Consider the following 12,718-nt stretch of genomic DNA (forward strand, 5'->3'; position numbering starts at 1 on the left):
CTGTTATAAATGGAGCCCCCGAGGCAAAGTCCACACCTCGGGGGCTGCGAGTGAACCAGGTGAAGCAAGAGGCACCCGACCGCTCACTCCTGTCCAACATTTAGAACATTCACCTGCCTCACGGGAGGAGGAAGCGATGGCATATCACCTCGACGTATGTACAAGATGAAATTTCCTAATTGCTCAGTTACATAACGCCCTCAGTCCCTCTGGAGGCATATAACTACCCATGCTCCCACCGGGCTGGCTGCTGCGTACCAGGCATCAGTGGGCATTATTCAGCCTTAAAAAAAAAAATCGAGGGCCGCTGAGTCACAAAGGGAAACTGGTGGAGGCAGGTAGCAGACCCAGGAGGCAGGAGTGGACAGACTTGGTTCAGATAAACAGGACCTTGGCAGAGGACAGAGAAGTGATGCAATCCTGCAGAAAGAATCCTCTAACAAAGAGAGGCAGGGACATGTGGTGGAGAGGTAATGGACCCAGGTAACGGATTCCTGCTTCTGTCTGGTTTTCCTTATTGGTTTTATGACCTCGGATGACTTGGGACCAGATGGATAGTAGTATTTTACCTGCTTGTCTCGGGCTTGTTTTCCAAGTAAAAGATCCATAGCTTACCATTTTTGAAAGCTTCTTTGTGCAAACCACGGGGATAAGTATATTATAGTTATGTTCTCATACAATATTATAACAACTCCGTGGAGTAGAAAATGTTATTATGGTACCCGTTTTATAGGTGGGAAAGTTGAGACTCGAGTTACGTAAGTTGCTGAAGGTCACATGGCCACCACGTGGCAGAATTGCGGTTTGAATACTTCTCTCCCACTCCAGAGCCTGGATACCTGTAACTGCTACCATTATGGGATGTGACTATGTAATTTCAGAGCCTTCTGAAAGTTGAAAATAAGAGGGGGGACGCCTGTGTGGCTCAGTCCGTTTAGAACCTGACTTTGGCTCAAATCATGATCTCACGTTTTGTGAGTTCGAGTCCTTCCTGGGGCTCTGCACAGACAGCGCGGGGCTTGCATCGGATCCTCTGTCTCCCTCTTTCTCTGCCCCTCCCCAGCTGTGCTCTCTCTCTCTCTCTCAAAAATAAATAAACATTAAAAATTTTTTAAAAATAAGGGGGAAACATATCAGATGTCACTTGACCATGCAGACCCTCGCTATGCACAAATATACCACTACTTTATGCATAAACTTAACATGGTTAGGCTGTCCGTTTCCCAGGACAAACGGAGAACAGAATAAATTGAATCAGAACGTTAAAGGGGTATTGGAGAAGGAGCATTGCCAGGGCACAAAATAATTCCTTAAGGTGACAGAGGAGGAAGGAACATCTTTCTTAATTTGGGATGAGGACTCTCACTTCAGAATTTGCTCTGTCTTAATTAGCTCTGAGGGCTGCTCATTTGTCACTTTCAAACCTGGGACGGGGGTGGGGAGTGGGGAGCATGGGTATGTTTCTCTGTCTGATCCTCTCCTCTGACTCCGTCTTCATAGCCCTCGAATGGGCTGCCATTTGCACGTCCGACTAGGTTCTCTGTAACTTCTAGAAGCCATCAAGACATGGAAGATATGACCCCAGCTCTGACAGATCCAGAAAATACCTCACTACAGGAATTCTGGAAACAGCTAGATCTCGCCGTGTGCCTTATTGTTTTGCCATAAATCCGGCTAAAATCTAAAACCAAATCAAAGTCCCGCTGCCAGATTGAATGCCCTGGGCCGTTGTGTTGGTGTGTTAACTTCTTTCTGTCTCTCTCCAGTCTAGAGACGTGGAAAGGGGGAGGTTCTGGAGAAAGATCCGGGTTTGACTTCTAGTTCTCCCGCCAACTAGCTGAGTAGTATGACTTTCTTCACCTGTAAACTACCAAATCCCGTCGTGGGAAGGGTTCCACGAGATAATAAAGGCGCACACCAGTCACTTGATACATCGCCACTCCTCCCTCCTCCTCTTTCCTGGCCAAGTCCTTATACTCCCCCTTTCCTCCCTTGACTACATTTTCCCTTCCCCCTCATCATACATAACTTTATATGTATTTCTAGGTTCTCGGGGTCTGGGGCTGTTTCAGGGTTTCTCAGGGTTTCTTACCTCCCTGTTTCCATGGCGACTTCCCAGGGCTCTGTTTCTATTTCTGCTCTAGCCCAGAGCCTTCCTGTTTTGTTTTTCTCCTTTCCTGGTTACTTTTTTTTTTTTTTTTTTTTTTGAAAGGCATGCAGACCACAGAAAGATGGGGCGGGATCTAGGGCAGGGCAGGGGAGCTGGCAGGACCTGGAACTACCAGGGAGGGAAAATCTCCCCAGCTGACAGACACCACAGCCTCCGTGGTCTGAGTCCACGTGGAGAAGTCCTACTGGCCACAGCAGGCAAACCTCCAAGGCGGACCTCGTGTCAGGCTCCCGTGCAGAATCGTTTCTTGTGGCTCCAACTCCTGAAGTCCTCAGACAGCCTGACCCACACATAGCACGTCCCTCTTTGCATCATTTGTGTTCTTCTCTCCTCCGGGAGACGGGAACGTTTGGGGCCAAGGGTTATGTACACAGCCAGCCACAGTGCCCACCCCAGACCCCAGCGGAGCCGAGGCTCATAGGGAAATGGCATCGGAACGGTAGGCACTTGCTCTGCTTAAGGCAAAGAAGTAACAAAGCACGTCCTATACTTTTGTAAGGCACAGGGCCACCGCAGCACGTGGTAATCGCCACTGATTCCTCAAGACAGCCCTATTCAGGTGTTGCTATCCTATTCTATTTTATTTCAAATATTTATATATTTTTGAGAGACAGAGAGAGAGGAAGAGTGAGAGGGAGACAGAGGATCCAAAGCGGGTTCTGAGCTGACAGCACAGAGCCTGATGCGGGGCTTGAACTCTCAAACTGTCATCAAGACCTGAGCTGAAGTCGGACACTCAATTGACAGAACCCCCCCGTCCCCCTCCACGTCCCTTTATCCTATTTGAGACGCGTAGAGGAGGTCTGGGCTCAGGGAGATAAGTCACTTGCCTGAGGCCACAAACTGTGAGTCAAAGGCGGGATTAGAACACCAGCTCAGCCGACACTCAAACCCGCCTGCTTATCTAGCACAGCACACAGCTTCTCCAGGGATGACCGTATCCAGGCAACGGAATTAGGAGGGATCCTGGTTCGCCTCAGGCAGAAATTAAAAGTTTTTTTGTTCTTTTTTTTTTTTTTAATAACTCTGATCTCTTTGAAAGAGATTTACCTAAAAGGCATTAAAACCAGCCGGCTTGCCAAATCATCTTTGTCAGCTTAGCTTTTCATGAGGTGGGCTTTAGGAGGAATCGATTGGTTAAGAATCACAACTTCCTGCAAGCAGCTGAAGGTCATTGGCTCCAGGGAAGGGCAGAGGTCTCGTAGGCCAGTTTCAGGGCGGTGGGAAATGCCAGGTAACAGAAGGGAGTCGGTGCTAAGTGTTGGGATTACCTGCTGTCCGTGGTAGAACACGGCAAGGAGGAACATGGCCATCAGCAGCAGTGACGCCTCCTTGGTCCCCAGGAAATCTCTGTTGGAAGAAGAAAGGCAAGCGGTGACAGGGTTACAACCACGGAGGGGCTCCAAGGAGACTCATTAGGAAACCGGGGTTCAGAGAGGACAGGGGTAAACAGAGAGGAGCGACTATTTCCTGAGCACCCACTAGGTGATAGGGGCTGTGGCCCGAGGGTTTCCCCATAGAAATCAGTTGATGCCCAAGGGTAGAAAGTCACTTCGGTCACACCCGGCGGATGAATCTAGAATCCGGCATCTCGACAATGTACTCACATCGACAAAAATATTTTCCCTTTGCAGAACACTTCCAGACTTCAAAGAGCTTTGAAACTTTGTCACAAAAATCCATGTGAAGACAAGGATCCCTTCCTTTTCCTTTAGATGTTTTTCTTGATTATTTTTTTAATGTTTTTTTTATTTTTTTTATTTTTATTTTTGAGACAGAGCATGAGCATGAGCAGGGGAGGGGCAGAGAGAAAGGAGACACAGAATCTGAAGCGGGCTCCAGGCTCTGAGCTGTGAGCCCAGAGCCTGACACGGGGCTCGAACCCACAAACTGTGAGACCATGACCTGAGCCGAAGTTGGACGCTTAACCGACTGAGCCACCCAGGGGCCCCTAGATGTTGTGTTCTATTGAAGAGAGAGGGACGTGATGCTGACGATGTGGCTTTCTCTGTTCTAAGTGCTTTCACTTAGATTGTTTAGATTCTTAAGGCAGTTCTCTATGAGCTGGACACTATTTTAATCTTCCATCAATTTTTAAAATTCTTCTATCAGGTCTGTGAGTCAGGCACTGTTATAATCCCATTTCAATTCTTCTATCTTTTAATAAAGACTTTGTTCCCTGTGCATCATCTCCTCCTGGACTGACACCCCCTTTCCTCCCCGCCCCCGCCAAACACTCCATTCAGTCCTTGTTGGGGCACAAGCTGCCCCAACAGGTGTCACTGGTCTGGTCTGTCCCAGACTTTCCAGAAGACCAAGCTGGAAGGCAGCTGAAGACGGCCAGTGGCAAGCGTGTGCTTAAGCACCGATGTGACTTTCAGTCATCCAGGGAATTCAGAAGTTCTCAGGAGTCCCTTGTTTGATTCCAAACGCTTTCTCTCTTTCATTTTAGCCCAGCACAAAGCCTTTTCCAGAACAAGCTAGGCCAGGAGGCAAAGGGTTTGGAGGAAGCAACATCAGGCTTTGAATGTGGACACTGGTGGCTTGTGGAAATAAACAGTCCCCTTGACAGGCTTCCATTGGCCAGTGAAGAAAACTCAAAATAAAAAGGTTTTAGACAAATTGTTTCCAGGGACCTTGGGACTTGCTTTCCATCACCTCCTGGTTCTTCTACCAGTTTTCTCCACCTCAGGCGATGCTCCCCTCATCCACTCACCCAGGTGCTTGAGCCAAATATAAAAGCAAACCTAGGAATCAGCCCTCACCACCCCAATATCGAAATCATGTCTGCTCTCGCGCCCAAATACATCCCCAGTCCATCCACTCTCTCCATCTCTACCTCCAACACCTGAGTACAGCCACCATAACTTCCGATAGCCCCCTGGCATTGCCCCCCACCATCTGTTCCTACATGGTTGCCCGGATATTTTGTCTCACCAAACCCAGATCATGTCACTCACTTGTTTTACTGTCTTCCAACTACAAGCACACGTGTGCTCAGGAGTAACAACTTGATGAGGCTTAAGGACACAAGGGCAAATCAAAGAGGAGATGCAGTGTTTAGATGGAGGGATAGACTGAACACTGATATGGCCCCATCTGGGAAGTCTCCGGCCTTCCCTTGTCTTTTCTGTCCTCCCTGGAGGTGAGCAGGGTAGCACTGGGCTCAAGAAATGGAGACAAGAGCCCAGCTCCCAAGACCAGTTTCTCATCTAGCTTTATGTAAAAGACCCTCCCAGCTGATACAGGGCAGGCCCAGTCCAACTCTTCATATAGAACAAGAACTCAGGAACAGAACTGTTCTTTCTCCGGGGCGGGGGTTCGGGGGGGTGTTGTCCATACGGGGACCCAGGGGACCAGGACGTCTGTGGGCTGGAACAAGATTCAGATTCATGGATTCCTAGTTCCATCTGCTTTTCCTTAGAGATAATATGCTAATAATAGATGGTACTCATTATCGTGTTTCTTCCCTACAGCCCCAGTGAAGCACATAATTATTGAGCCCCATCGTGTGCCAGGCACACACCGGGATACGGAAAACGAAGATGGCACATTGTTTTTGCCCTCAAGACGGTCCAGTAAAGGAAAGGACCAAACAGAGAGTACGTTCATAACACAATATACTCCATTGTCAAAATACAGCCTTGTTGCCATGGGAATCCATGGGAAGTGAAAGTAACCCAGGATGGATGTTCTGGGAATTCAAGAGCTGGGTCTTACAGGATGATAAGACTTGAGGAGGAAAAGATGGGACTGGCTGTCTAGGTGTGGGACATCGATCTTGTTCAGCTAGCTGGTTTAATAGCTGCGAGGCTGAGTCTGAATGGGAGACATCCTGTGTTTAGCTCCAACTCCTGCTCTGACTAGCACTTCTGACATCCTTTTCTTGGTCATGTGGAAGCCTTTTGTAAGGCCTGCAATTTATCACTAACAACCTGCTTCCCAAGAGAAAACACAAATGCCTCTTGAAAGCAGTGGTTGACGAAAAATAGATGACTAGATTGAATTCAGAAGCAAAGAGAAAATGACTATGAATGGTTTCTTAGTCTTTAAGATGTATTTCAGACTGAAGAATTACAGTCTGAGTAAAGACGGCAAAATGTTCAGAGAAAGTCAGCCAGGCCAAGCAACATGCAAAAAGAACCATCATTTAAATTTAGAAGCAGGGGTGCCTGGGTGGCTCAGTCGGTTAAGCGTCTGACTTCAGCTCAGGTGACGATCTCACGGCTTGTGGGTTCAAGCTCCGCGTCGGGCTCTGTGCTGACAGCTCGGAGCCTGGAGCCCGCTTCGGATTCTGTGTCTCCCTCTCACTCTGCCCCTCTCCCACTCCCACTCTGTCTCTGTCTCTCTCTCAAAAATGAATAAACATCGAACAATTAAAAAACCGTAAAGCTAGAAGGAATTTTTTGTAGCTCTTGTGATTCTTTGAAGAACTTCCAAGAGAGCCAAATGACCAACATTTGTATGAAATTATAATACTCTGCTTGGTATTGGGTGGCAGAGAAACCGAGGACGTTTGAACTAATTCATTTATACTAATAAAATCACGGTATTAATACCATTATCTTCCTATGCTAACAGAAAGAGGCATAATTAAGTGAAAACACATGTAGAATAATGTAATTCTCCAGGGCTAGAACAGTCTTTAGAGACCATCTTATCTGATGTCTCATAAAAATGAGTATTTAGTTTGAGGGTTACTTATCACAGAGGCATTTATACTAGTTGTAGTCAATTTGGAAGCTAATGCAAATTACAAATAAGAAAATAAAGGTAGTCCTGAAGCCTACCACCCAGAGAAAACAACGGTCAATACCTTGGAGCCAACTAAATGTCGCTCCATGCAAAAACATGTTTGCAAATTTAGGACTGTATGGTTCGTACGGTTTTCGTAACCTACTTTGGCACTCAGTGTATATAATGAAACTAATTCCATGTAATTACATACGTTACAATGTGAGCTGAGTGGGTCCATTCTATTTCATATTATGTGATGTAATATCCCTCGGGTGGCTCTCATTTTATAGATTTAAGGTTGAGGCCCAGGGAGAAGCTACGTGTCCAAGTTCGCACAGCTGATTTCTATCAGAGTCAGGATGCGCGGTCACATCTCAAGCACCAAGTTCAGAGCTTCAGCGATTACGTACCTGAGGCCAAAGTTTTGGTTTAGCTATGAGTTCCCATTTCCCCCTTTTGAAACTCAAAATACACCATCAGTTTGAACTGATGCTTTATTCTGTCCCCAGACTAGTGGCTGCACCAGCTATGTGCCACGCCTCCGATAAGACTCTACATACCTGTTGCTCGCCCTTTGTCACATCAACAATTAAGTACCATTATCCCTCTTCCAGTAAAGAAGAAACCGAGGCTCAGGTGTTAAACGATTCACTCTAGTTCACTGATCTGGCGCGTGGGGAAGCCCGGCTGTCAATCCACATCCTAGTCATGCTCTCTCAGGAGCCACTGTGCCCTCCTATATGCACTTTCTTGTACTTTCTTGCCCCTAAGCTCCTTGAAGATAGAAACAATGTCTTATTCGTCTGTGAATCTGCAGGGCCTAGAAGAGGTGGGACACAGAAGTGCTTACTGGATGAAGAACGCTTGGTTTAAGGGTGATGGCGAGCAAACATCACAGGGTTGTGGAGAGCAGACACTTGGCTTACGGTGACTCAGTGGTACAATATGATTCCAAAGGAGCTAACGTTTCTTTCAGTCACTCGTGTATTTAATGTTTCACCCAGTAAGTCTTTAATTGGACACCCACTGCCAGATACCTCACTAAGTGCCAAAATATAAGCATGAGTAATGGTCCTTGCCCCCAAATGCTCCTGCTCTAATGGAAGAGGAGGACGTGAAAAGTAACGATGGCAACACCGAGGGAGAAGTGCAATGAAAGGTTAGGTGCACAGGTTAAAAGCGAGGAACGCTCAGAGGGGGCATTACTGCCCTTGGGCTGGACCTTGAGAGGGATGGGCTGGGAATAAGGAGATGTATGAGTCCGGCAGGGGAACAGGCAGAAGCCCCCTGGGCGGGTAACCAGCCTGGTTTCCTATGGCTAGAACACAGGATGGGTACGTTGTGGCCTCTGGAGCTACAGAAGGAAAAGACTAGAGGAGTCATGGGGGCCAGGCCAGGATGGCGGGTAGAGTCCCTGAGAAACAGGTTGAACTTTTAGCTTCTTAGAGGCAATAAGGAGCCCCTTAAGGGTTTTAAGAAGGATAATGAGTTCACCAGATGGCTCTGGTGGCCTTCAGAGGGGTGGACTGAGAGTGGAGGCCGGGAGATCAGTCAGGCGACCGCAGCAACGAGAGTACCGACCTTTCTAGAACTGTAGCATTTGCAGCGTGGAGGGGGCAGGTGGGACACTAATTGCTAGTATTCATCAAGTGCTTGTTCTATGCCAGGCCTTGTGCTAAGTTTCCATGATCACATTTGATCTCTCTGACCCTTCTACTCTGGACGAGTGGTTACTGCCCCCATGCAGGCGTGTGGGTTAGTGAGCCGGGCTGAGAGAGATGGTCACCTTTCACGAATTCCCTTGGGATCCCACAGCTGGTTGATGGCAGAGCTGGGGCCTGAACCTAAGTCCTTTAACCCCGAAACTTGTACTCACGCGTGTTATGATAGAATACTTCTCTGTAAGGGCTGCTGACCAACGGGAGTCCCCAGGGATTGATAAGATACTGGGGGAGAGGGTGCCTCTCTTGTTTTGGGCTCAGCGTCATCCACTGAGACAAGGAGTTGTGCAGATGCGGAGATGCCCGTCTGAAGTATGTGGGACCATCTCTCTGGAGACGCTGCCCAGCCGCCCGGTGTAAGGTTTTCTGCACTTCTCGTGACCGGGGCACCCGGCCCCCAGGAGCAACCCGCAGAATGCCCCCGAACCATCATGAGCAGGCTGTGGCTGCCAACGAGATACACAGTGGCATCTAATGACCTGCTGACTTCCACCGCAGCGGAGAGAGAAGGCTGAACGAGCAGCTTCCCGCTCCTCATTAGTTTAGTTCCTTTGAAAGCAAAGTGGGAGTCAATACACGCCTAGCCGATAACCGACCTTGGCGCAGGAAGAAGCTGAGAAAAACACTCGGACGCTGGCAGCCGTGAGCCTGGGATTACGTTTACGTTCACAACCCTACTTAACAATTTCACTACAAGTTTTTGCTGAAGACCTCAGATCAGGGGCGCCTGGGTGGCTCAGTCGGTTGAGGGTCCAAATCTTGATTTCAGCTCGGGTCACGATCTCACGGTTCCTGGGTTGGAGCCCCATGTTGGGCTCTGTGCCGACAGCTCGGAGCCTGGAGCCCGCTTCGGATTCTGTGTCTCCCTCTCTCTCTCTCTCTCTGCCCCTCCCCCTGCTCGTACTGTGTTTCTCTCTCTCAAAGATAAGAAAGAAAGAAAGAAAGAAAGAAAGAAAGAAAGAAAGACATAAAAAAAATTTAACAAAAGAAGCTGTGCTCCCCTTTAAATAGCTAAGTTGTAGCTGGTTTAATTTTATTTTTACCACAAACGTGGCTTATTTTGTTCCTACATGTCTTTACCCTCTGTTTGGCCGCAGGACACCGGTGGCCACTAACCACGTTACCTAATTTGGAACTCTTCTGATGGTCTTTGAACCCTGGGCATCCGGTGGGAGTTTCTTCAGCTTGACTTAAAAGAAATTTACGCGGTATTGACAAAGGTGGACGTTGGAGCCAGGAAGACTCGAGTTTGAATCCGGGTCTGTTCCTTACTGGCCCCGTGCCCAGGATAATTGTTTAACCTCCCCAAGCCTGAGTTCTGCAGACCGTTGCCAGGGGGATCAAATATACATACAGTGTCTGATGCACGTGTACAGCAGGCACAAATTAGCGTCTAGAATTCATAAAGACCCTTCGCAAATCCAGTGAGAAAAAGGCAAACAGCCTAACACGTGAAGCGGGCAAAGGATATGATCTGACAGTTCACCCAAAAGGAAATCCAAATGGTGAACAAGCAAACATATAAAACGCACACACTCAGTCATGATCAAGGAACTAATGAAAATAATGAGACCCCCATAAATGCCACAAGAATTTTAAAAGTCTAACGACAGTGTGGGTGGCAACCAGAAGCAACGGGACCACGGCTTGTGAGAGGGAAAACTGTTTTAAGCACGTTGGAGAGCAAATCTGGCAATATCGTAAAAGTCGGAAACGCGGATACCCTACAATGCAGCGAGTTTACTTTCGAATAGAAGTTCCAGGAGAGGTCTTCGATAATGGTCACTGAAACGTTTTTGTAAGTAGGGAAAACTGCTAACAGCCTGAAAGCCTATTAACAGGTCAAAGGATAAATATATTTTGGTACGTTTGTATTACATAATAGGAACATATTACAGCTGCGGAGATTGTGAAAGCTGTCGACGGAATTACATCTGGAGACATCAACCCACACGTAACTAAAAAATACAATACTGCGTGACAACAAAATAATTTTAGAAGTAATTTATAATACAGGCATAACTAAATATATATTTAGAAAACCTGGGGGGGCGCCTGGGGGGCTCAGTCGGTCAAGCATCTGACTCCTGATGTCGGTTCAGGTCATGATCTGAGGGTTGTGAGATCAAGCCCCGCGTCAGGCTCTGCACTGAGTGTGGAGTCTGCTTGGCATTCTCTCTCTCTCTTTCTCTCTCCCTTTCTCTGCCCCACCCCTACCTCAAAAGAAATGAAACAAAACAACAAAAACCACAAAAAATCACAGATGGGAAGGGTATACACATTAAGTGCATTAGAAATTGGCGTGTCCGAGAAAGAGAGGAGAGGAATGCCGGGGAAGAGAACTTCAGCAAAATAGCTTAAATACTTTACCCTTTTAAGAGTGCAGAAGTAACCACGACTCGTTATTAACACTGTTTATGCAGGGGTTGGTTCACAGACGTTCACCTTATTAGGTTCATGCACATTTTCTGAGGTTTTTTTGGGGGGTGATCTTGGCCTCATCTTTTTCTCACTGGGTTGGCCCCTTGTGGTCTCAGTTAGCCGGGTGCCTCCCACACCAGGGCAGAGTTGTCTCTGCCACTTCCAGCTCAGATAAAGCTCCACACTGCAGGTGTGTGAGGGGCCACTGGCTGTCACCAGGAAGTTCATCCAGAGAATGAGCTGTGACTCACGAGAGCCAGGAAAGGGCTGGAGCCGGTGGAGAAATTCCTCTCCCTTTCTCCACCCTGAGCTGCCTTTTCCCCACCTAGCCATTCCAGCTGAGTGTCTCCCCTCAATCTTTTCCCAGTCCACGTGGCCATAGAATACCTCGTCAGCTTGCATTTGCCTCCTGCCCTCTTCCCCTTATTTTCACTGCCCTGGGGGTGTACCAGCCCTTCAGCCTCGTCTCAGGCTCTGTTCTAAGCAATCTAGGCTGAGACTTTTTTTTTAATGTTTATTTATTTTTGAGGGGGGGTGCAGAGAGAGAGAGAGAGGGAGATACAGAATTGGAAGCAGGCTCCAGGCTCCAAGCTGTCAGCACAGAGCTTGACGCGAGGCTCGAAATCACGAGCTGTGAGATCGTGACCTGAGCTGAAGTCAGATGCTCAACCTACTGAGCCACCGAGGCGCCCCTCTTTTTTTGGTACTTTTTTGAATTTCAAAAATAATACAGTGCAAGGAGCATAGTAAGTGCCCGACGCACAATGTCTGCTATTATTAATACTGCCCCAGCCAAATTATAATCAGATCCTGTACGTCTCGGAGCTGTGAAACTGGAAGGAATCGCAAATTATTGGGTGTGGAGGAGACCGGAACTCCTATTTAGTTACTATTCAGTCTAGTCTATAAAGCTGATGTTCAGGATTGGAACTAGGGATGTTGCTTAGACTGGTAGGCTAGCGAGTGCCTGAGCTGAGAAAACAGAAGTCAACGTCCAACAGTCCCCAGGTTTTGGTGTCGCCATCTCAATCATTTTCCCAACGGCTCCCTTTCCCACTGGGAGTCTGAGCACTTTTTGAGCACGCAACGGCGGGCACTTACTCTCCGCTGTGGTTTAGGTTGTCATAGCGCAGGAAGAGGCCCGCGTAGACGGTCTCAGTCAGCAGCGCGTAGATGGCGATCATAATCAGCAGCACGGCCAGCTTCAGGACAGAGTTCAGGCGGAGGAAAACCGCACAGGTCACCATGGCCAACACCCCAGTGAAGACGAAGTACTGGGAAGAGAGAGGGGGGAGGTGGTCAGACTCAACAGGAATGTGGGAGGCTCACTCTCCTCGGCATGGGTGCTGGCGGGGTGGGGGGTCTCCTGATACAGATGGCCGCTGAGCACCTCCAGTTGGAGACCTCAGGCTGCCCTCCAGTTCAACAAGCCTCCAAGAGAACTCATCAGTGCCTTACCACCACCTCTCAAGCCTCTGTTCCGTGGTGTTTGGGGATCATTTACACCAGCCCTAGGCCAGAACCCTCGGTCTCTTCTCTGCTGCCTTTCTCTGCCACCCCCCGCCCCCCGCCATTCCACAGCTGGGCCACCCCGAGTCTGCAGACTCCACTCCCTTCATAGAGCTCACATCCATGCAGTCTCCCCTTCTGAGCTCTTTCCGTTCTGGTT

The 12,718-nt window shown here is 48.3% G+C and overlaps 1 protein-coding gene across 3 annotated transcripts in view; it reads right to left on the reverse strand.

The window, feature by feature from the left end:
• Positions 1-12,718, reverse strand: part of ADCY8 (adenylate cyclase 8) — a 220,960-nt gene that overhangs the window by 26,878 nt on the left and 181,364 nt on the right. For all 3 annotated transcript variants that reach the window (XM_043601776.1, XM_043601775.1, XM_043601774.1), the window contains 2 exons: positions 12,151-12,323; positions 3,442-3,520 (listed from right to left, as the gene is read on the reverse strand). In XM_043601776.1, coding sequence (XP_043457711.1) covers positions 3,442-3,520; positions 12,151-12,323 — 252 coding nt within the window. The remainder of the gene's footprint in view (positions 1-3,441; positions 3,521-12,150; positions 12,324-12,718) is intronic.

This window comes from Prionailurus bengalensis, chromosome F2, assembly GCF_016509475.1.
Source record: "Prionailurus bengalensis isolate Pbe53 chromosome F2, Fcat_Pben_1.1_paternal_pri, whole genome shotgun sequence".
Lineage (NCBI taxonomy): Eukaryota > Metazoa > Chordata > Mammalia > Carnivora > Felidae > Prionailurus > Prionailurus bengalensis.